This window comes from Eucalyptus grandis, chromosome 8, assembly GCF_016545825.1.
Source record: "Eucalyptus grandis isolate ANBG69807.140 chromosome 8, ASM1654582v1, whole genome shotgun sequence".
Taxonomy (NCBI): Eukaryota; Viridiplantae; Streptophyta; class Magnoliopsida; order Myrtales; family Myrtaceae; genus Eucalyptus; species Eucalyptus grandis.
The window spans coordinates 34,121,873-34,147,879 of NC_052619.1; the positions used below are offsets into that span (position 1 = coordinate 34,121,873).

General features: G+C 40.3%; 1 protein-coding gene across 1 annotated transcript; it reads left to right on the forward strand.

Moving 5' to 3' along the window:
- Window positions 1-323: 323 nt before the first annotated feature.
- On the forward strand, window positions 324-3,329 carry LOC104417030 (cysteine-rich receptor-like protein kinase 2). The gene is made up of 7 exons (XM_010028356.3): window positions 324-1,070; window positions 1,172-1,285; window positions 1,586-1,725; window positions 1,811-2,021; window positions 2,134-2,362; window positions 2,572-2,722; window positions 2,819-3,329. The coding sequence occupies exons 1-7, from the start codon at window positions 482-484 to the stop codon at window positions 3,158-3,160; spliced, it is 1,776 nt and encodes a 591-aa protein (XP_010026658.2). The 5' UTR covers window positions 324-481; the 3' UTR covers window positions 3,161-3,329.
- The last annotated feature ends 22,678 nt before the right edge of the window (window positions 3,330-26,007 follow it).

The following is a 26,007-nucleotide window of genomic DNA, read 5'->3' on the forward strand; positions in this document are numbered from 1 at the left end:
AGTAAAAATTCTGTTTTTGTATGTAATTATTAGACTTGTCCACTCAAACTATGAAACCTGCTCAGACTAGGAATCCAACTGTAACTTAGAAAGAATTTCGATATTTTATCGCTTGATCAGATGTCAAGTCACAAGTCCTATTTGGATTGGGAATTCCTAAATATAAGGTTTTTTTTTTTTTTTTCACGCACTCAAATTTGAGACATGATTTAATATTATGTCGTGTGGCCTAGAAATTTACAAATCATATCTCATTTCTCTTTATAAGCACCCTCATTAGGAGAGTCGGCAGCTCCATTTTCTCAGAGAAATGGCGAGGACGTTGCGATGCGTGACCACTCAGCGTCGCTTGCTCGCTGCCCTTTCGATTGTACTTCTAGAACTGGCTGCTGGAGATCCAAGAGCCCAGATTGTCAATAGGACATGCTCGCACGTGCCCGGGCACAACACCACTGTCTTCGTACCCAACTTTGTGGCTACCATGGAGAACATCAGCAACCAGATGAGGACATCTGGCTTCGGCCTTGCAACGATCGGGTCAGGGCCTGACGCTAGCTACGCCCTCTCTCAGTGCTATGGAGACCTCTCCTTGCTCGACTGTGTCCTGTGCTACGCGGAAGCACGTTCCGCTCTTCCACAGTGCTACCCTTACAACAGCGGCCGCATATTCCTGGATGGATGCTTCATGAGAGGAGAGAACTATAGCTTCTTTCAAGAGTACACAGGTCCTCAGGATGCCAGAGTGTGCGGGAATGTCACACGGAAGAGCGCCACCTTTTATGATTCAGTGAGACAGGCCGTGGCAAAGGCTGTGGTGAGGGCGCCAAACAACGATGGCTATGCGCGTGCCGAAGTGGTGCTGGGGACAGCCAATGAATCGGCTTACTTGCTGGCCAATTGCTGGAGGACATTGAACGCCACTTCTTGCAGGGCATGCTTGGAGAATGCGTCAAGGTCGATATTGGGGTGCTTGCCCCGGTCGGAGGGGAGGGCATTAAACACGGGTTGCTTCATGAGGTACTCCGACACAAATTTCCTCAATAAGGAACCAGGAAAGGGGAGTAAGAAAGGTAAAGCTGCCTCCTGAGTGTTCTTATTTCCCTTTGAAGGAGATATATGCTTGTTTGACTAGCCAAAAGACAATAACTCAACCTCGGTGTTTTCCTTCCAGGAACCATAATAGCGCTGACAGTTCCGGTTGTGAGTGCCCTGGTTGTCTTGGCAGTTGGAATAACAATAGTGTACTTTGTCTGGAAGCACAAATACGTTCAAAAGAAAAGAAAAGGTAAGAAGCCTATACGTTCATGAATGAAGAAATATGTACTTAAGTGTGCAAATGTCCAACAAATGGAGGAGATAAAGAAAGAATGCACAAACCTGGTTTGAAGAGAACTTTCCGTAGCTTAGTTTGCTCTACTTAATAGTAACACCGGCATTCTACATACTTCCAGTTTTTGGCTTACATCAAGAGTCGCGTTCATTAAATTTGTAAGAGGGAATTTGGAATCAGGACCAGTATGGTACTGTTGGTAAACATTATTGGCTATATGTATGGATATGGATTCTGATGCACCTATTGGTCTAGGCTCTGATGATGCAGAGAAGTTTGTCAAGATACTTCACGACAGTAGCTTGAACTTCAAATACTCTACCCTCGAGAAGGCCACCGAATCATTTGACAGCGCCAACAAGCTCGGCCAAGGAGGATTTGGCACTGTCTATAAGGTGATTTGGCCATCTTCTCTCTCTCCCACTTATAGCAGTTCATGAAAAGTTCACCTAGCTTAACAGAATCCGAAAATGTTGCCAGGGAGTTCTTCCTGACGGAAGGGAGATAGCTGTGAAAAGGCTCTTCTTCAACACTAGGCAAAGAGTGGCTGAATTCTACAATGAAGTGAACATTATAAGCAGGGTGGAGCACAAAAATCTGGTCAGATTGTTGGGATGTAGTTTTTCTGGACCTGACAGCCTTCTTGTCTATGAGTTCCTCCCCAACAAGAGTCTTGACAATTTCATTTTCGGTAATTCGTTGATTCTAATACATAGAAGTGTGCAAGTGACTATACTAGAGATTTGAGTTAATGAAATTCTTCTGCCAGTTTTAACCTATCCTTCTTATCCCTAAACTGACAGATACAAACAGAGGAAAGGCATTAAGTTGGGAAAAGAGAGTGGATATTATGGTTGGGACTGCAGAGGGTTTGGTATACCTTCACGAAAGCTCCAAGATAATTCACAGGGACATAAAAGCGAGTAATATCTTGTTGGACTCCAGATTCCGTGCTAAAATAGCCGACTTTGGATTGGCCAGATCTTTCCAGGAAGATAAGAGTCACATCAGCACAGCCATTGCGGGAACACTGTAAGTACTTACTTTCCCTGGTGCTGTTTAGACAATAAACCAAGCTTCTCTAGATGTCATATATTTTAGTGTTGACGAGTCCAGGCACGTTAGTTTATGCTGGCAGAGAATAATCAGGACAAAATGATTGATGATAAGGTCTCAATATTGCAAACCAAGCATGTATACCCAAATTATGGATAAATATCTTTCTATTCTACATATGGTAGGGGATATATGGCTCCAGAGTACCTGGCACGTGGTCAGCTTACAGAAAAAGCAGATGTCTACAGCTATGGCGTTCTCTTGCTAGAGAATGTCACAGGAATACAGAACAACAGAAGCAAAACCTCAGAATACTCGGACAGCCTCGTTCAAATTGTGAGTTCCAAAAGCTTTTCGTGTTCTTAAGTCACCACTCATGAACTTGTGCCCAAACCTTTCTCATCTTAATTCTCTTCCTTGTTCGGGAGACAGGCATGGAACCATTTCCAAGCAAACAGAGTGGAGGAGCTTTTCGACCCGAACTTGATGTTACATAACTACCCCGACAGCAACATCAAGAATGAGGTCTCAAGAGTCGTCCATATAGGACTGTTGTGCATGCAAGAGGCTCCTTCTTTGCGGCCAAAGATGTCTAAAGCATTGGAGATGCTAACAAAGAAGGATGAAGAACTCCCACCAACCACGAATCCCCCTTTCATAGATGAAAGGACAATGACGCTCAACGACATGTGTAAGGAGCAATCTTTTCCACCAACCCCAAAGACATTGGACTCGGTCGCCACCATATCAAACAGTTCCTTCGAGGCTAGGTGAACCGTGGATATCTATTAGTGGGCAGTATTTCACCTGACTAATAAAGACATGCGAGAGAAGATTTTAGTAGATGTTGATGTATCCCAACAGAACCAACTGCGGGGACTATGGGCGGGTCAACAATGGGCACGCACTGTTGTGGTCGTGAATCGAAATGGATCGAATCTCTATAGCTAATAAATATGCACGAGATACTGTCATCTCTTTGATAGAGGGTTGGACAGACTTCATGACATGGCGACCGCATTTAATATAAACCAACCAATTGAAAGTGAAATGCATGTGGTTACAGAATTTCTCAACTACACTCTATTAGGAGTCCCAACCACACTCCAACTTGCCTGTTACTCCTCCCACGACAAAACAAACAGGGGACCTACTGTATTTCCCCATTAGGTCCCTCTGGCCAACCACACTCCGACATCCGCACAGCAGCAATGCCGAAGCACCTTCGCTTCCACCGCCTGCAGCCGGTCTGCACTCCAAACAGAGAGAGAGAGAGGGGGGATAAAGGGAGGGAGGGAGGGAGGGAGGGAGGGAGTTGGAGAGGTGGATCGGTTCTACTTGTGGCATCTGCAATGGTAAGCAACCTGCGCTCGTATTGCCAAAGCAGAAGATCACCACCCCGCATGGATCAAGCCCGTGATTCCATATTCTCGAGGAACGAATGTCACGGTCTCTGTTTGCGTTCTCCTCTTCCCTTGATGTGGGCTCCGGTCGAAATAGCAGGCTCCTGATTCCTGGGGTTCACTTCCAGTTCATGTCCGCTCTTCTTCTCAACCCCTAACCATGAATTCCTCACACGACCCAAAGCTCCCTCAAGACGTTGCCGTCGAGATGCTGAACCGATTGCCAGTGGGATCTCTCCTCCAATTCAGATGCGTTTTCCGAGCATGGCGTTCCACCATCGATAACCCGCGCTTTGTGGCCCTCCACTTGAGCCACTCAGCACTCGCTGCCTCCAATTGGTATCTCGTGTGTCTAGATGGGCGCAGTCCTGTCCAGTACACGTGCTCTCTGTTTTCCAATGAGTCTCTTGCCCTGCCTTCCCAGTCACAAATCAAAATTTTGTTTGTTACTCCTCCCAACTGTTACTGTTTTGTTGGTTCGTGTAATGGTTTGACCTGCGTCAAACAATTTCCCAGAAATGGCTATAGCCAGACGATGAATTTGTAGAATTTACTCGCTAGAAAGTACAAGGTGGTTTGACTATCCTGTCCCGAATCATTAATTTTTTTGCTGGAAGGCTGCTCATGTAGTTCTAGAGTTTTACTTCGACGTCAGGTCTAATGACTATAAGAATGTGAGAATTCTCTATTGTCCATCTAGTCATTGTCAATGCTTTGGTGGGACAAAGCCTCAAGTCAAAATTTATGCACTCCTTACAAACTCCTTTAGAAGTTTGGATTGTGGGGTTCAATGAGAATCTGCACTGGTCTGCTTTTCCGTTCGATGATCTGCTGAATGAGAGTGGATACAGAACGATAGTCTGTTCGATGTGGTGTTTGATGAAATGGCTGTGCCAAGAGATTTCTCACGAAGATGGTGTCGAATTAGTAGTTTTAGTGGCAGCATTAAATGACTTGCTGACTGTGCTCATTAGTCATGGGGAGGCAGCTGAGTGGCGTCCTGAATTGCATTTCAATTGTTCGGTTTGCGTTATGAGAGACTATAGCGTACCAGAATTTTGTACTAAACTGTATACTTTAGAGTCCAATAGATTTGGTAAGAGGATTTGATAGCTTCACATGGAATGGAACGCTTACGATGGACATAGCTGGTGGAGAATGAGTTTTTGGAATCCGATCACGGGACAATTGACAAATCTTCCATTATGGACAACATGCAATTTGGTCACCATAGTAGAGAACTTGTTTCAATCTGGATATGAGTCGATTGCATTTACTGATAAAAAAAAGATTAATTCTACTTGCAAAAAAGTTGAGAGTTACGTGTGTTAAGAAGAAATGATTTTATTCATATAAGCTCTGGCCACAAAATGATGAGTAGAGAAAGTGGGTGGTGCCCTTTTACTTTTGGTGCTTCTTAAAAGTATTCACTTCATTTTTAGACTGCTGAAAGTACGCTACTAAAATATGCTACTCAAGACTACATCTACGACTCTAGCATTGCCTGTACTAGCAGATTTTAGATAATACAGAAAAGAATGATCACGTATGTCTTTGATACGTATGTCTTTGAATTGATGGCACCCTTTAAGCATTTTTCAGCTTCTACAGGACCAAACTATTCACGATTTGAATTACGCATCTCACTCTTTGAGCATGGCAACTGGTGCAACTACAGACTACTATATTTTGTTTCCTATCTCAAGACTTTTTTGTAGCACTGGCAACGCATATCTAGTAAATTTGTTTATTAAAAAGAGTGTATTAGGGCAGCTTGTGCAATTTTGAAGGAAAGGAAGGGTGTAAATGAACATTAAAATAGAGAAGTAAATCTGGGGGCAGATTTTATCAGAAGTTAAATAAAAATCAGGTGGTAGACTAGATTATTAAGGCCCAACCGTGCAATTTACCTAACATTTGTCTGGTCCATTGTAATAGCAAAGTAAATCAGGTGACAGACGGGATTATTAAGGTCTGAAATCCTTCGAAATCTTTGCCTGAATCCTTCAAAATATTGTATGTGTGGAAGCCCCTTTTAGTAGGCAATGGGCTTACCCTTGATGAAATGAAATGGTTTTGTTATCGACCAAAAAAGCCACATAAAAATAGATAAACTGTACGGCTTCATGTTTTGATTGCTTTGTCTCAAGTCACAGATTGGACAAAATCTTTTTTTCCTATAGCTTCACCGTCGGTTGATGATACACACATATTTTCCTATTCAGAATGAGGCAAAGGCCTTGATATAAACAGAAAATAAGCACACAACCATTTACTGCAGAAATTTACATTAATGATAACATAATCGCACGCCGTCCCCCCCCAAACTCTTCTCCTCCTCTTCCCTAGGTTGGTCTCAAGGGTTTTTTTTTTTTTAATCTTCATGTCACTAGATGAGTACCCAGAAGTTGTGCGGGTCATGAAATCATGAAATATATTAGAAAAAATTTAAACTAAAAAAAAATTAATTCCTTATAATCGACATAATGCTGATTCGAATAAGAGAAAACTCAAGATCATGTATGGCATGATTATCTATGAGCTACCGAATATGAAAACTATTGCTCATAATCATTATTATAGTTGTCGATATACTGTAATGATTGGTCGATGATAATCATAGCAAATTTGGCTTACTACTGGATGAAGTGAAGACATTGGAAGATGTTAATTAAGCAAAGATGATGTTCAAGAAATGTAACCGTTTTAATGGGCACAAAGTTAAGTGCAGTTGCAGTCGAGCTATTACTATTTGAGGAGAAGGTAGATAAGAAGACAGAGTATGATGATTGTGATCGTTTGAAGGCATGATCGAGGCGTGATTTTGGAAGAGTAAACGGCTAGTGATCAGATGGCGTGGGAACATGAAGATGTGGAGCCGTAAATTATGGAGACGCACAAGTGTGGTTGGAACCGCTAACAACAAAACCTTGTTATTTTTCAATTCATGTACCTTAGCCATACTTTCCAGATATTTTGTCGATGATTAAATTTCAGCTTGTATCTTAGTTATAGCTTTTAGATCTTCCTCATTGATTGAATTTCAGCATGGTATCTTTATATCACTGCACCTTACCGTTGATTGAATTCCGTTAAAGCATTTATATTCCTTGTACTCCATTGATAAGACTCTTGTTTGGAATCGCCACAAAAACCATCTCCTCTTACTAAAATTGAAGAATGATTTTCCATGATAAATATTTCGTCATTAATCAAATTCTATTGAAACATTTTTTGGCATGCCCGATAGGAAAACTTGTGGTTTATTATAAGCAATAACAATGTTGGGACCAAGGAATCACCCAAAGTCTAATCACGCTATGAGTAATGGCACCAGTAAAGGGCTACGCAGTCCAAGACTTTAGCTGGGATCACTTGTGGTTTATTTTAAGGAATAACAATGTTAAGAATAAGGAATCATTCAGGGCCTGATCATGCTATACTTAATGGCCCTAATGAAAGGGCTACTCAATCTGAGACTTTAGCCACTCCTACAGCAATAGAGCTAGGCCAAAGGGGCAACATCAGCATCCCATGATACCTTACAAAAGAAAAAGCTAGGGAGTTGGCGCCGAATCTCGCCATGGTGGCTACCATGAAGAGATTATTTTAGGAACAATAGAATGACATGACCTATTACATGATGAGACACACTGTTGATGTGATAAGGCGGATTTCATTAATACCATTAATGATGTCATCTCCAAACTGGGTCATCCAACCAATTGCTGCCGATTCAACAAAATCTAGCTGCTTACGAGTACGTTCCTCCAATCCCCCATTAATTTAGTTGTAATTACAGTTCAGATTAGATAGTTCAACCTCCTTTAGGAATCCTACCGAGGCCTCAAATTGCTGACCCGGTTAACCTCGTTAATGAGAATAACCAAATTAACCTCCCTCAGGCTAATCCGGTACACAACAACTTGGCAAATGAAAACGTCCCACAAATGCGTCCTTTGCGGAGTACTGATGATGTTCAGCCGGTAGGACCTAAACCCAAATGTGAGCAGCGTAGCGCCATGCCGGGTAACTCCACCACAAGACGCGAGAAGTGCACCCCATAGACCAAATTTGCCAATCAAGATGTAAATCATGACCCAAGAGGGCAGGGAGGACAAGTTTATCTACTTACGTATCCTGAGCCTAGGAGTAAGAAGGTCAAGTGACAGACATGGTCAATGGTGGCCGTCCGGGGACGCTGGTATCTCGCCGCATTTGCTGGAATCGCTTAGAACAGGGAATCCTTGAGATCACATGCACGCCAAATTCCGCTGTTTTCTTCGCTTTTCCTTTACTGCAAATCACGAACGTGTTTGATATATTATGCGCGGACTTGGCAGGTGTCCTAAGTTCTCCGCCATACTCAATGCTTCAACGAAATTGGGATGTTCTTTTCTTTTTTCCGCAAACCTTCTCGCCCTCCTTTTAATTCTCTTTTACATATTGTGATCGTCCCCTGTTATATTCAGCCTCCTTGCCTCGAGTCCGGGCTTGTGCATGAGTTCCCGCAGAAAGAAAGAAGAAAGCAGTGGGATGTTGATGAAGAATGGGCGTGAAAGCCCACGGTGACGGAGAGAAATCGACTTCTTTTTCTTTTTTCGACTCTTCTTCTGAATGTGAGGAGCCCCCACCACGAGTCCCTTTCTTTATGCTTTTATAAGCTCAACTTCCCTGCAATAGAATATAAGTCCCCTCTTTCCCACTTTAGCTCAAGTGAATACAGCCTTCTTGTTTCGTGGAAATAACGGGATGTGATCGAATATTTGGCCTCAACTTTCCTCCTCCTCTTTTTATTGTTGCCGTGTATATGTCCACAATATTCCTTTCTTTTCCTGGTTTTTCTTCTTCTTTTTTATCAGAATTCTTTTCTAGTTTATAGCACCCCAATGTGCATTGCTTACGGGATTTCAGCCACTATGGTGAATTATTGAGCTTGGCCGAATTTCGTATTCTTGCCAGCTTAGCCCAGTTAATTCAATTAAGCTTGGAACCTTCTTTTTTAAAGCCAATCCCATTAAAATGCAATTTATGTGGACTAAATGGTGCAAAATGCTCCTAATATGCACATCAAAATTAACAATATTTTTGTTTGAGAGGTGGAGATCAAGTCCTAATTTTCCATACAATGAATAACTAAAAGAGTCACAAAAATTCAAGCATCAACAAAAGGCATATTCATGGAGCCATAACAATGCCAATTTCATTGCGTTTGACAAAACTATCTAAGAGGCTATTCAGCAAGGAAAAATTAAATTTGCCGATGCTGATGAATAACATAAAGCACTGATGGAAATCGACGCCAATCTATTTGCTCAAATAATTGGAATGGTGTCAGCCAAGTTCAAAGGTAAAAATCTCAATAAGAATTTATGTGCTCGATACAAACAGGAGATTGAGAATAACTCTTTTGATCAAGGTAAAGGAACACTGAAGGCGAATGGGCAACCCGATCGTGGATGAAGACTCGGTTATGCTCCACCTCCAAAGGGTCAGGTCCAGCGACCGTCAATTTTTGACAGAATTAGCTTCCTTGTTAAGGATTTAGCAAAGAAGAAATCATTCAAACAAAGATATCAGAAGGGAGATCCAACAGTCAGTACATTAGGTGAATCAAGTGGCGAGTTTGATTATTATGTGAGTTATGCATCACTGGGACCTTGTGTCAATGTTGAAGATGCCATGCCCACAAGATGGGAAGAAGAGTTTAATGCTCCAGATCCTAGGAGAGCGACAGGCTAAAGCAATTTCATCAACAAACTTTTAAGGGTTCGTTATGACCCCCTGGAAGGACAGTGGCTCGAGGCTGGTGAGAAGCAATGACAAGGGGGCACGTGGTCGAGGACTTAAAAAAGGAGAATGTAGGAAAACAAGAAGATATTCGAACTTCAACAACTGGTTAATCAAGCTCAGATTAGCCAATTTAGTCCAACTCTTCTATCTACTTACAAGCCTAAGGAGTTCAGAGCCAAAAATCTGATTTGGAAAAGATGACCTGAGGAACCACTTAAGCTTGGTGAAAGGAAAAGAAACTAAAGTTGCCTAAGATTGACAGTCTAAGTTTAGACCCTCAATAGTCACACAGTCGGTTTCACCAGCAAGTTCCTATATGGTCTATGCTTGATTGCCACACAAGTTCAAAGCTTCAGCAATGAAAATAGATAAAGAAGAAGATCCAGTGGTCGATCAAGAATAATGGTGAGACTTGAAAATTATGAGATGTTCAAGATGCAACCAAAAGAGACAGTCACTCAAATGTACACAAGGTTCACTGAAATTGTGAATAGTCTTGCCAATTACGAAAAGCCATCATTGATGCAAAAAAGTGAACAAAATTCTAAGAGATCTTTCAAAAGAGTGGAGTCATGTGAAAACTTCATAAGGTGAAATCATGAGAATCCAAGCGATATCATTGGATAAATTGATAGGGACTCTCATGTCTCACAAATCTCAGCTTCATATTAAGGAAGGTAATCTGTGACATCCCGAAATTTCATCCAGCTAATCAATTAGTCATAATGGGTCTTATTGGCTTAGTAATTTAATCCAGTAGACAATTTTAGGAATCAAGGTAATTAAATTATGCCTTGTATGATTAATATAAGTACTAGAGTCTTAGTATAGTATATAATTCGATTCTCAATATGCACGTGTGCAAGACCGGTCGCCTATGTCACCTTTAGGAGACTCTAAATTACATTTTTAGTCCAAAACTCCTAGAACTCAACCCCTACAACCAATGAAATTGCATGCAAAATTGGCTAATATTCAAAAATTAGGCTAAATAGCCTAGTTTAGGGCAATGATGTGCTGCTCCTCCCTTGAGCACTCATCTTTCATGCAAGATGAGCCTTGCACAAGCCAAAATCATTTCCCTTCCCCCTTAAGTCGGCAGCCTCTCTCCTATTCTTCTTTAGTTCTTCTTCTCTTTCTCATTTCCTCTCATCTCTCTCTCACCGAACCCTTTCCTCCTCTCACTTTCTCTCTCGGTTTCGCTCTCACCCGTGAGCTCTCTCCTCTCCTCTCTCGCTCTCATCTTCGTGCTCAAGCAAACCAGCAAGCTAGTAACTTCCTCAAGCTCACGGAGAGCTTAGGAGAAGGAACCCAAAGCACCAAAACCTCAAGGCAAGGAGAAATGATAATCTCCTGCTCGCCTTGATCTTCTTAGGACTTGATTTCTGTAGAATAGGGAGTCTTTTGGTTGCTTTTGCTATTCCTGTTGTTGTTATGGTCTTGCATGTTGCCGTGATGTTCGGATCACGAAAAACTGGTGCTGTGATAGCGTGTTTTTGGAAGGAGGATGGGTTGCACGCACTTAGGAGGTTTGCCGGGCTTGCATGTGGTTTTTATATTTGTGTTAGCTTGTAGGAACTTTGCTTGTGATCTATACTTGGCTATATGAATTGCATGTGTTCCGTGACGCTAGGATGGGCATGCATGTGAATTTCGGACATGAGAAATGCACGGATTGAAAGTGTTTTGAATTTGCCTATTGTTTTTTCCAAACTGATATTTCCCGAGCTCTCTGGTTTGTCGATTTCGTGTGGTTCGTTAGATTAGGATCTGGGTAAAGTTCACTTCATGAAAATTGTTCAATAGATCCTAACTTATGATATATAATATCGATGGATTTTTTGGAAGTAAAATAGCTGGGGTATGGACGTTTGTTTCCACGGGGTCTGTCCTGCCCAGAAACGATTCGTGTGTAACTCTGGAATCTTATAAAATTTCTATCGAGATTTACATTACGAATTTGGTCTCAACTTACGGAAGTTGTGAAAAATTGTTCAAGCTATGAACTTTATTCTTATCAGATTTTTCTGGACCAATATAGTTTGCACAAATATATTTTATTTTGCGGTGCTTTTTCTGTTGCAGTGTGAAAACAGAGAAACTGAGTGTGTTATTAAATTCTTAGAAAAAATTTGGAGCTGATTCGGGCCATACTTTCTTTATAAAGTTTTAGTATACCATTGACGTGCAACATATAAAAATTTGAGATTATCTTGTTGAGTTTAGAAGATCGAAATGGGCTTCCTTTGGCGATTGTGAGTTCTGGTCGATGGTAGAAATCTGGGTTTGATTTTTGTGATTTACTACTCTCTGCACAGGACTAATTAGGCTTAGTGTCTTCATGAAAAATGTTTGCTTAGGTCTTATTTATAACATACTAAAAATTTAGAATTTTTCGAGTTGATTTGCTAGGTTTTTCAGATTTATTCCTAAAACTGTACATTCTGGTTTCGGTTGCCTTTATCCCGAATTTGCTCAAATTTATGTTGAAGGTGAAGGAATCTTAGTTTATGACCTTCTAACGATGGTTTTGGCATTCGGTAAATCATTCAATGCTGACTTTGCGATTCTAATGTGATATTGTTTACTTGAGTATTTAACTTGATACTTGTGATGATCTATGTAGTATCGTGTGCCCATCTCATTGCTGTGCATGCCAAGTATGTTACAAAATGCAACATACAATCGTTGTGGCATTGCATGAGTGTGAAATATATATGATACATGAGATGGTTTGTGATGCCCAAGCATGTAGTCCTTGAATGTCCGAAGATGGCCTTGAGTGGAATGTCGGAGGAGAATTCCCTGGTTAATGGACCAAGATGTCCCGAGTTTGAGAAGAGAAGCCTAGGAGGGGACAAACCCCAAGAGTGTTAAACCCAATGATGGCCTAGAGGGATGTCGAAGGTGAAATGTCTTGATGACAAATGCCCCGGTGGCAATTACCCCAGAGTTTGGGATGTCTATGGCTTGGTGCCATGGATGCCCAGCACGGTAGCCCAAAGTCACTGTTTGTGCCGCCTGGAGAACGGTTGAAATGGGGTCGAACCCGATGACATTGTGCGTGTGCTATGCGATGATTAAACGCATGTCATGTTGTATCAATGTTGCAACCAATGAATGCCGTCATTACACATGTGACTGTATATGATTAAAGGTATGCTGCATGCCTATATTCGCGTGCCTATATTTGTGTGCCCATGTGCTTGGATGCTAGTTTGTGTCCTAGGAATTGAGTGCTAATTAGATCAAGTGGTTTATGAGTTTATTGTTTCTCTTGCTGAGCGTTAGCTCACCCGTCATTATATTTTTTAGATCATATTTTTTATATCGACAGTTATGCCAATCCTTCCCATGACCCCTATTGCTTGCCATGGAGCGCCCGTAATGCTAGAGAGCGAGGATTTCTCCAACCCGGATTTTCCGAGCACTGCTTTTGTTTGTTGCACAACCATGTTACGCGTGGACATAGGACAGCCTGACATGATCACCTATCACTTTGTCGCTATTTTGTGAAAGTAGGTGACTACATGATAGGACACATGTTGTGCCTGATGACCCCTGGCGTAGGCAGTGATGGTGGAAGTGGCGGGAAGAACTAGATGTGGACGTAAGATGAACTCGGAGGGATCATGCTAACTTTGACATGGTGTGAACTTTTTGGGTGAGGTGCCGTGTAGACGGATAGGTTGGAAGGAGGACGTAGGTATGGACGAGGAACTTGTAGTGGTGGGCTTAGGGAGATAGTCCCCTTTTTTGTATCTTCCCTAGATAGATCCTCCCCTTTTGTTGTTCAGTCCACCTCCCCCCATAAATATAGTTATGGTAATAATAAAAGCACGATCCTCTTTCTAATTGTGTTTTCTTTCTAATTGTGTTTTCAGACATGCATTATAATTCATATTATACATGCTAATCTATGGGGAAAAAAAAACTTCCGCTCGCGTGATAACTTAAATAATTAAGTAAAGATGATTAGTGAGTGGCGAACTAGGACGCCACATAATACCAAAGGGAAGAAATCAATTGCTTCTATAGCTGATTATGTCAATGAAGGATACATAACATCATCCAGATACATAACATCATCCAAAGATGAGGAAGATGAAGATATGGCGCTCCTAACAAGAAATTGAAGAGTTTCATGAGGAATTGAAGAAACTCCAGAGGCAAAAAGTCAACGAAATAACCTGAAGAAAGGGAGTTCTCCAAGAAGAAGAACGAGAGTAAAGGTAAGGGTTTCGTTTGCTATGAATAGAGAAACAAAATGCGGTCATATCAAACTAGTTTACGCCTTGCTCTAGAAAAAGAGAGGTAGGATTGGGGGAAAAAGAGAGCCCTAAAAGCAAAAATTTGGAGAGTGATATTAAATGTGAATAAACGATAATGATACTGAGCAAGCACACTTATGCTAATAGTGGATTCTGAAATCAAAGAAAAAAAGATGAGGCGGATACTTTTGAATTCTTTTATAAAGAAATGCAAGAATTTGAAAGAAATTTATCACGAGCATGGAGAAGCTTCAAAAATGGTTTATGAATTAAAGAAGGAAGATTGTAGAAGTAACGGTTCAAGATATTTTTCTAAAACGAGAACTTGAATGACTAGAAAATGAACTTGCTATTATCAAGAGTCTATTTTCTGGTTCTTTCAAGTATAAACTTCGATAATATCATTTACATGTTCCATCATTTGCATAGTCTATCACTCAACGTTAGTAGCGTTTGATTTATTTTAGTCTATAAATTTCGTGTGCAACATTTTCTTTCTTTAATTCTTCATATTTAAGTATGTTGCATATTTACAGGTTATTTCAAAATTCGGTACCATCGCATAACAGATTCTGAACATCTACCAGATGTTCAACCAGAAGTCTGGTTGCTCATTTAAATAGACTTAAATCTTTATTCAGACTTTGCTCGAAATTTATTTTATTTCGCATTTATTTGCCAAGACTTCTTTTAAACACTTATTCATCCATTCTAAGTGCTCGTACTAGCACTTTCAGATGCAACACCTACTTCTAACATAAATGGATCCACGTTTATCTAGGTACCAAAGAAAAAACTGAATTCTTACTTTTCTAGAGAATAAATGTCATGTCCCGATCATCGAGCTCGTGCCCATCCCTTGGTGGTCGATTTAAATTGCAATGTTCCAGGACGCGTCGCCGACTCATTCATTTTAATTCGCATGCGGAAACGTATAAATAAATCCTCATATAGCATAAAGATGGGATAGAAAAGCAGGACCACAATTTCACAACCACAACACACATTTATACACAGCTGGCTAGTTTATTTACAATACTAGTCTATAGGTAAAAGTCTACAAAAACAAAAAGTCTACAAGTTCTCTAGGCATTCGAAACCCTAGCTGAAACCCCGAGCTCTCTTGGGAACTTGGGTCCATCACTGCACCACCAAAAGGGTCAGCTGTATTATCGCCAAAAGCGATTTCTAACACCAACACAGGGATCTCAGAATCCTAACACAGGGATCTCAGAATCCTGTAAGGGACCTTCTCTAGGCCCATTTCGCCCACGACGATACCACGCGCTGAATTGATGGGGTACCCTCTGAGGTAGACATGCATCAACCCAAACAATGGTCCTCACAAACTCGTAGACCCAGTCTCATTGGCCCCAGGAAGAGTATCTTAGTGACCTGTTCAGTGACCCTCTTGGGCTGGCCAAATTGCTCTGGTGGAGCTACCATCTAAGGACCTGAAAAGGTTGAGCTCACGACGGGGTGAGACAATGTCTCAACAAATTCACCTCCTAAACTCCGACTATGAAGGAAATACGCCCTTAGGCAGTTTATGCACACACAAGACAGATGACTTACCTTGCCTCAATTCCGTCTTGCAAGTTAGTATGATTCATATACTTAACCAATTAATTCAATTCAAATCATTGATCCATCGATCCACTCAGTCAATCAACTCAATTCGACACAATCAATACGATACGTACAATCTATCAATTCAATACTATCTATCAATCAATACCATCTATCAATTCAATACCATCTATTAATTCACTTCATTGATACAATAACTGCTCACACAAGCTGAAATATATGGTAGTAGCTCTCACAAGCTTATATATAGATGGTTATAGCTCTCACAAGCTGATATATAGATAGATAGTAGCTCTCACAAGCTGATATATAGAAAGATAGTAGCTCGCACAAACTGATATACGGGTCGTTGCTCTTACAAGCTGATAAACGATCATTGCTCACACAAGCTGATAAGGTATACTGCTCTCACAAGTTGACATATCAAAGCTCATACAGGCGATATAGTACGCTGCTCTCATAAGTTGATGTGCAATAAGGCTCTCACAAGCTGACAATAAATGCTCTCACAAGCTGACGTGCAATAGGGCTCTCACAAGCTGACGATAAATGCTTTCACAAGCTGACATTACACCGTGATAAAAATACCTGATAAAAATTAATCATGTGTGGGTACACGGTCGGCCTGAGCCAAAAATGCAATATCTTTCTTTTCAAAAGTCCCACTATTTAATAGAGTCCATAAAGACATTTTCAGCGTTAAAAATTAACACCCGGCGAAAATTCCACAATTTTGAAATAAATACCCAAAATTACAATTACCACTCAATTTACACAAATCAACACTCAATTAAATAAACCAAGCACACCATCCAGTCACCGACTATCCCGGTATAATTTTCGAAAAATAATAAATAACTAAATAAATACAATTAATTACCAAAAGTACAAACTTAGGCCGAAAACACTTAATTAAACACCGAAACAGGCCCGGAAAATTCCTGAACCAATCTAGGTAAATAGCACGATCTATCTAGTCTGTAATTAAGCCATTCTATTCACCTAATATGCATAAACAAATAATTAAATCGCTAATTCGTTCTAACTAACCGCCTAAACTTTAATTAACCTAATCTAAACATCCCTTAAACATCATTAACTCCCTAAGCAGATTTTAGCAAGTAAATTTACCGGTTTTGCGATCCGATGAGTCCATGGCAACAGCAACGCAGAGACAGGCAACAAACCTCCTGGCAGCGAAGCTAAGCAAGGCCCAAAAGAGTCCTAAAATGGGCCTCGAAGCCCAAAGACCCTTTTTAGTCTTCAACTTTGGTTGCTGAGCCCAGAGAGTGAACTAGGTGATGGGTTGAGTTGGAAACGGCGAGAACGAGCAGCAGTGGTTACAACGAGTGACGACGACGCTTGACGGCTGCTCTAGTGAGCCAGGGGCTTCAACAGCGACTAAGGACGGCTCAAGGGACGGTGAAGAGGCTCAGAACAAGCGGCTAGGCGCGGCAGGGGCAAAGCGATGCATGCAAGCGGTGTGCAATGGCTCCAGCAGCTTCAAGCGGACATGACGGCTAGGGGAAAGGTTGCTCAGTTTTCTCTGGTTTATGGAGCTTCAAAACACACTAAAAATGGAGAAAACAGGTCTGCTAAAAAAGATGGAGCCAGCTGCAAGGGAGGAAGGACCCAATAGGCATAAATATCTCTCCTCCGATCATTACATGGGCCCCACCATGTCTTCCCTATCCACAACCAATTTGCAGCCCACAAACTTCCTTAAGACACCTCCCAAAATGGTCCAAAAGGTTGAGGGGACCATGGCTTATGAATTTGAACACATTTCCCCCAAATTGAGTTCAATTCCTCTTCAATTGGACCTAAATTTGGAGTCCATAAATACCACTAAGGTGCCCTCGACCAAATTAATATTTTTCCTCACCGATTAAACCAACTTGAATCCAAAAAACATGATAAAAAAAGGTCCTATGATTTTTCTGGTTGAAAACGGCTCTACTTTAAAATTTCGACAAAAATCTCGGTTTGCAAAAAAATTTCGGAGGATGAGTCAACAGTTCTAAAATAAATCGTGACATGACAGAACTTTTAATTTCTGAAATCGGGTTCAAATTCACGGTTAATTTCAATCTGACACGATTTTAGTGTAACCTAACCTACCGAATAGCTTTTAGGAATTTTTAGTACAATTGACCCGTGGTCGATTATCTTCGAGCCACATTATACATCTTCAACACATTGACGGCTCTCGGTTGTCGTGAAAATCTCGAGATTTCAAATGCAGACATAAGGTACCAAAACGATAGAAAAATCGGTCTAGTGCTGATCGACGAGAATTTTGCAATTAGGTGAAATCACCCACACTTAGTCACATGGCTCAGTCAAGTCGACCTATCTCTAGTCCTTAATCAATTTTTAACTATGCATAATGACCTTTGCAGACGAGCACAGTCGAGTAGTCGATTTCTAGTCGAATTCTCAAGTCTATTGTGTTAAAATCCCTTAACAACTTCACCAGATAAACTAATTATCTCATGAGTGATCAACTTAGAGAATAGAACTATAAGCGCGCCAATGAAAAATCCGATTCATTCAATTGAAAACAAAACCTGAAATTCAGGATGCCACACTAAAGAAGAAAAACAAGTGGTATATCAACAGTGATGCTAGCGACATAGGATCGGTGACTACCACATTCTAGATCCTCATTCAAGTTGATGAAATGTCACCTGTGGAGAAAAAGGTCAAGGCAACATTGTTAGAAAATGCTTCTCATGAAGAAAGTAAGGAGTATGCTAAGCAGTGCAGACTTAGCACCTATTCTACCACCACATTCTATTGAAGTGAATAGGGTGTTGTCTTCTACCTTGCAACGCCACTGGTAATAGGGGTGAGCGGTTACCGATTCCACTTCAGTTTCGTCTGGAACTTGAAACCTACCCTCGAGTACAAGTTCCTCATTTTTTGAAACCTGGAACCTACCCATCAGAACCAAGAACCTAGAACCTACCCTGTTACAAGTTCCAGGGTCGGTTCCAAGTTCTAACAGGTTCTTTTTTATTTTTATTTTTTTCATTTTCAGATTTGAAAAACCCTTTTTCAAACAATTGACAATTAGGCTCATAGGATTAGAACAGTGCGACAACATGCATCATCAAGCACTGTTTAGAAAGCTCCAGGTTGATACCCGCAAGGTTATCAATTAATTGAAGCTTCATTCATGAAGTAGCACATAAAACAGGGAATAGCATGCATAGAATCTTGGCATATTTGTACATGAATATCTCCATATCATAACTAGAACTTTAGATCGATGCATAAAATCCCAGAAACATCAATTCAAGCACTAGTCCAAGGAGGAGGTTGTCCAGATATCATTGATAAACCTTGAACAGATGGATCACCCCAGGATGCAGCAGAGTTTCCTACCTGAGAAGCAATTTTAGTGGATACGGATACCATTGGAAGTCATAAGTAGTAATAATCTAAGCCTCCTCATTAAATATATGGAACTAAAGAGTATAAACAAAAGGAAAAGGAAATCAAGATAATGTTCCCTAGTATTACCCTCAAACTACTTCCGTGACGCATGTCGCCTGAGGGCTCTAAGGTTTCCACCATTCCCCTAAAAGAAGCTGATATCCCGAGATTGAGATCAAGACCATGGTCACCATCCACATCAATTGCATCAGAATACTTCATCAACCTTTTGTACTCGACCGGAAACCAATCATTTTTACTCGACCGGAAACCAATCAATCTTTAGCCGTGAGGGAAATAAACAGGGCTGCAGGCCGAAAGACTCCGAGAAAAGAACCCAAGGTCTAAAATGGATATACTTAAATCTTCTAAAACCATGACAACACTTCAAAAAGAGACAATCTGAGGTTTACTTTCACTGGCAACGTCAAACCACAGTATGAAAACAAATACATGAACAAAAAAGATAAATGCAACTCTTAGACGATGGCGTTGGCTGCACTGGCAATTCTCGGCCATAGGCCTGCACACTCTTTCCCGATTGGACCAGTAATGGCAGAACCTGAAAATAATTAGAAGAGGATGAGATACAAGGATCATGGAGAAACATCGTCCACAATTATGACTATGATTTAAAAGTCGGGCCAAAAGCTTTCATCAATCAAATTCGTCTTGCCTCTAAAACCACACTATTTGTATCAGGAAGCCTAGTCCTATGAAAGTATCAATGCTTTCCTTTCTATGGATATGTCAATACCGCTCAACAACTCTCCACTTCAGTTCATTGAATCAAAGCATGTAAATTCATGAAAACCTTTGCACGTTGTGAAGAGAACTATACCTTTCATTTCTCCTTTTGGATTCACAATTACCCCGGCATTATCTGTAAATGTAATTACTTACAGAGTCAAAAATATATATATACTGCCAGCACACAAGAAATCTATAAATATGGTACACCTACTAATGCAACATAACAAATGCATCTAATGTGCAATCACTTAATAGAGTGGTCCAGAAAACGAAAATAAAAACAAGTAAAAAGATGTCGTCGGTAGAGTTTGTCGAGCCTAGATGGAGCATACGTCACAATAGGAGCAATGAGACATCTGTAACAAAGGACACTCTTCACTTTTCTAGACTCGTAACTGTATCAACCATAGATGTATGGTGGATACCTGACTAATGTATGGCACAGATGGCGCAACGAAGACGGCGTCGGTCGCGGCGAAGACCCACAGCCAAGGGGGGAAGAGCTTAGTTATGGCAGAGGCGGTGGCAGTTTGAAGCAACGACGACCTGGACGACCGAGCGAGTGGCGGCAAGAGGTGGTGATGATGGCTTGGGCATGGCGGCAATGGCTCACGGCAATGAGGGGCGGCACGGACGGCATGACAACTCATCAAGCTCAACGGCGAGACGGCTCATAGGACGAGCGGTGGGTGGTGGTTTGGTGGCCAAGAGATGGTGGTGAGTGGGGCATGGGGCAGCAATGTGGTGGTGGGTGAAGCAGCAGCCAATAAGAGGAAGGAAGGAAGGAATGAAGAAGAAGAAGAAGAAGAAGAAGAAGAGAAGGGGGGGTTTCAGCCGAGAGAGAGGGAAAGAGAAGAAGAAAAGAAAAAGTTGGGGGGGGTGAGGAGGAAAAAGGGGAGAAAATAAAGAGAGAGAGAAAAAGAAAAGGGGAAAGGGGAAGAATCGGTGGAAGGGAGGGAAGTGACGTAGGGTTTTTTTTTTTAAAAAAAATACTCGACGATTCTCGGTTATGGTTCCGGTTCTCATGGGAACGGGAACCGAGAATGTCGGTTCCCGAAAAGGGAACCAAGAATCGAAACCGATCTCTTTAGAACCAGAAACCAAATCGGACCCTCCGGTTGGTTCTCCGGTTCCCGATTCTACTCGGGAACCGTGCTCACCCCTCATTCGTAACATGGATTTAATGAAATTTCGTTGAATAGAATTCTCCTTTTTTGTCAATCTGCAAAACTTTGATTTTCTTACCAACTAATTTTCCACCAAAACCTTTGAACTCGCAAAATTTTCAAACACATCATTTTTTCTCTACAAGAAATATATCCAAACATATCTTAAACAATCGTCAGTAAAAGAAACATATTACCTAGATTTTCCAACCAATGTTACAAGTATAGGATCGAAGACGTCACTATGGATCAGATCCAGAATCTCTTTGGCTCTCCCTCCTATGGATTCAAAAGATATCCTGTTCTATTTTGCATGTAGACAACGCTCAGAAGACCTAAGACCCATAAAACAACTTGGAATTCCATCCACCATTTTCTTTGAGATAAGGGTCATCACACTTTCTCACTAATATGATCCAATCTTTGATGCCATAATATTGAAAGACCTTCTTCCACCTATTATGAGATATAACTCTCACCACTAATCACTATGCATCCTAATAACTTCCATAGTTTTTCATACCGTTCACCTTTAATGATCACCACAAATCCAAGTTTAGCTTGTATGTGTATTTGTCGTTGGTGAAAGTAATGCCAGCATCTACCCTAGTTCCCACATAGATAGGATTACTTGTAAGGCTAGGAATATCCGTCACATCTAAAAGATTCTCGATTGTCCCTCTTTCATCTTCAGCTTCACTTTTCCGTGACCAACAATATCAAACATTATGTTATCTCCTTTTTGCACTATACCTTTCTGATATGGCTTACCTTGTGGACAAGATACATGCCTCTCACGCTACTATGATCATCCTTTTTTTTACTAAAGGATGATGTCTCATCTCACTTCTCTAGACCATACTTTTACTTCCCCAATCATTCTTCAAGTGTTCAGGCCTTTTGCACTTCCAAGATATTTACTTCCAATCAATCTCGACTTTTAGATCTACCTGTAGAGTTATTCCTCCCACTTACTCTAGATTTGGATCGTTGATTGTTCCTTTCTCTTACAAAAAGAGCCTCTTGCGTTGCACTATCAAAACGTAACTTGCTCTCTTCATCTCCTCAAATGATAAGCTAACACCCTCAAAGGATAACGCACTAACACCAGCACTAATGGAAATGATTTTATGTTCCCATGAATTAGGCAGTGAACACATCAAAGTAGATGCTTTATCTTCCTCATCCAAATTGACATTAATTGATGCAAGTTGCCCACAAATATTATTAAATTTGTTTAAGTGTGCAGAAAAGGAATCACCTTCACTCATCCAAAGGTTATCTAGTCGCTTATGTAGAAACAACTTATTCACGAGCGACTTGCTCTAGTAAAGATTTTCTAGCTATATCCAGAGATTTTTTGTTGCATTCTCATAAGTCACGTTTACTAGGATGTTATAAGCATGACATAGCTAGATTAGGCATCGTGACCTCCAATCAGTGAGGTCCCACTCCTTCAATTCAGTGGACAAGGATTCCTTCAACTTCCCCTTGGTATTCTCCTCAAGCTTATCATCTTTGATCACACGCCATAGATCTCTATCCATGAGTAAAGCCTTTATCTTCAATTTCCATAACTTGAAACCCTTTCCTCCGAGTTTCTCTACTTCAATCCATGATTGACCAGCCGACAACATCTTTCCAAGATTTGATTTGATTTGATTTTTTTAATCTCTTTTTACCAAGAAACCCTAATCTCATACCTCACTCCAACCTGAAGTTAGGATTCGCTATATAATCACAAAGAAAATAGAGAGTAAAAGTGAGAGAGAATTTGATAGGTAAGGTCTTATCCTGGCTCACCCTTAAATTAAGGTTACATCTAGTTGAGGATTCCACTACAATAAGTACCTCGTACCTCTTTATTACATTTCTCAAATTATAAGAGAAAGAGAATATATATATATGGGTCAAAACCCAAATTATCAATAAAATATAAGCTCAAATTACAAAAGCCCTCAAGCATCGCGAGGGCACTGCCCTCAGCGCCTCCGCGATGGAGAATGTGAACCACACCCCATCACCTCCAAGTCCTCATAGACTCCTCATTCTACTAGACTTGTTCACCTTCTGTCAAGTCCATTCAACTCATAGACACGCCAACACCCAATACCTTATTTTTCATTTATAGTACCAAAGCATACCTCATTTCAACTCACCATCGGCATCTATTAATTTATAACCAAATAGATCATTTTGTCATCGTCAAATGGACAAGTTTTACCAACAATGAGGATGTGATTGCTAATGAGTTTTTGGAGCACTCGGGAAGGTCGAAGTCTAAAAGGAAGTGTCAATAACGATTTGTTTAGGGTTTGCTAGGTTGAGTGCCTCTTTTTTGTCACCTAGAGTATTAAATTAGTTAGAATGTCCTAGAGAAGAATAAAATACAATTAAAAGCAATATGGATTATTATTTAATCTCGCAAACAAATTATTAAACCGATAATACCAATCCAAAACGTTGGTTGTTAAAAATTCTGCATAGAGGCCAGAGAAAGTCAGGTTAATTTGTTTTCAGTCTAAAAAATCCATTATAATGAGTCTCCAAACCTTTATTTTTCTGTTTATAAGCCTATTTATGTGTGTATTGTTAGCCTATTTATTTTAATTGTGAATTTTGGATCTTCTTTATTAATTAGGTTACCTAGCCTTCCTTCGTACGAATGACTGCTTCATTTTAGAGGAGTACAACTTTTCATGATAATTGTTGATATGCATTAAGAGGATTTTCTCTCTTATCTTGAGAAATCCTGACGTTTGCGAATCTCTATTCGTGTGCGAAAATCTGCTATTGTTTTAGATTCCTGATTAATTCGTTTCCACCGAGTCATACACCATTATAAAACTTTAGTTGGTAGATCGATAGAAGGCTTTGACATATGTGCTTCATTTGACTTTAATCGATACGAGTTAACTATAACTTACTTTTTCAAAAATTACTTTAGGATTTAAATTCTACATAGTTATCTTATGATCCGAAGTAACTTTCTTATTTTTGGTTATGTGAAAATCTTAGATAATTCTCTAAGGGATTTAATTATCTTCAACTTTTAGAAGTTTTCTATCTATTTTTTATTATAATTTGTTTAAGATTTTATTCGATTTATATTTGTATTATTCTCTTTTGTAAGCAGCTTTTGTCATTGAATCAGAAATTTTTGCAAGTTTTTTCTAAGCGCCCCATCCTTCTTGTGCCTTGTCAATGCTGTCAGTTTTTTATAGCATCATGAATTGTGATTTGCGTTAGCGTTAGCTTGTTCCACTAAGTCGGATTCATACCTAACATCCTCATACGTACGCCTACATAGATCTTCTCCTCCCAGTCCCTATGTGTTAGGCTCGCTCATGTTTAATTCAAGTAACCTTATACACTAGTATTATTTCACCACAAATCTCCACCTTAGCCTAGCCACGTTTTGCATTACTTATGACTTCCTTAATCTCCTTAACTGATCAAGCTCGGGAACACGCCATTTGCCACCTTGTTTTCGAAGTCATATCAAGATTCCTTTCTATTTACAGAATTCAGATGCACATTGGGAGGGACCACCAATCAACCACCACTCCAATATTAAATTGTTAGGTGCATGGTAGGAGCTCAATATCTTCATTTTGGGGAGACCACCAGGAGAGAGCGCAAATCCAATCCCATTTATCTATCCAATAGGAGCTATATTCACCCAGATGCTTAAAAGCAAATGAATCATAAATCAACTATAATGTATTAATTATTTTACACCACATTAATTTTTTTGATTTGATAGTCATTCGCCTAACACCTTCATAATGACTTATGATTATACATAAAATATTACAAGAAAGTCCCACATGAGTTTGTGCGTGTTTGACTTGAGGCGTGCATATTGAGCGTGTGATGTAGTGGAAAGAACATCGACTGGTCCACAAGCGGATGAACCTTTGAAGGTTTATCACACAAGTTCATGCATATTCAATATGTGACATGCTAAATTTGTACATCAAAAATTAAAGTAATAAGCAATATACAACAATACACAAGGTCACTTGAGCATCCCTTTCTAAGGGTTGTAGTTGTTTTTCGGGCCTAATCATTAATATACATTTGCACCAGAACAATCGACAATAGAAGAATCTGAAAGAAGAAAACCATAAAACTTTCCTCTTTGCATCACTCTTTAACTTTACTACCGAATATGTCGTTCTTTGCTTGGACAAATTCTCAAAGGCAGAAAAGTCGGCAAGACAAATGCCATGCCCCACCCATTTGCATATTGGCTAGCGTCCCGATGAATCGCATAATGCCCTGAAAAATGCTCCCTTTACACGATTATTCATGAAGATGGTCGGTCGTCAAGGGCATTTACGTGGCCCAACAGGACCAATTAAACTCAAGCAACATGCAGTTCTTGACCAAACCCTCGACCAAACAGACGAGAGATTACGAGACCAGACAATTTGTTTTGGGCCGCTTTTGATCCTGATAAGATGACAGGTGTGACGATCCCGTCGTTGAAAACTTTTTACACAATCTTAAAAGGGTACATTGCATCCCTTTTAAACGTGGCTTCAGGGTGATCGTGTTATGTGCAGGAAGAAAAGTCAAAGGGGTTGAAAACTTTAAGAGAACCAGTAATCCCCCGAAGTGTAACTAGTACCTTCTTCTTCATCAGAGTATCTCGTGATAAGGACTTGAGTCTCTTGCTTGCAGGTATAGCCACCGTCCCTTTTGACTTTCGAATTTGGTGAGAAAATAAACATATCTTTCCCGAAACGCACCATCTAAGGAGTCTATTCGTGGACCTTTTTCTCATGTCGATCTAAAGTTAGTGCCTCGATTAAGCAATAGGTTGAGCATAACAAGAAAGGTTGTTTTCAACTATGAACGTGTTTTGCCATGACCACGTGTAGACATATGCTTGATAAAGTTTCTTCTTTCCTCCCTTTATGTATATTTGTTTATGATTGTTGACTTCTTTTTCCTTTCGGTAAAGGGGAAGTGGAAGAAATGAGTGTAGGATGGCTGGGCCACGAATCACTTGAGCTAATTCAGATTTGTTTCTTACAGTGGACTGAACTCATCTTCGAATCCATATATGGGGGCTATGGAATCCCTTAGGGTTTGGCTTTTCGGACCTACCTCGGTTTGATGTATTAACTTATTTCCAACTTTTTTACCATCAAATGATCTTCAAAGTTCACTTGCGTGATTGGTGTACTAAACAT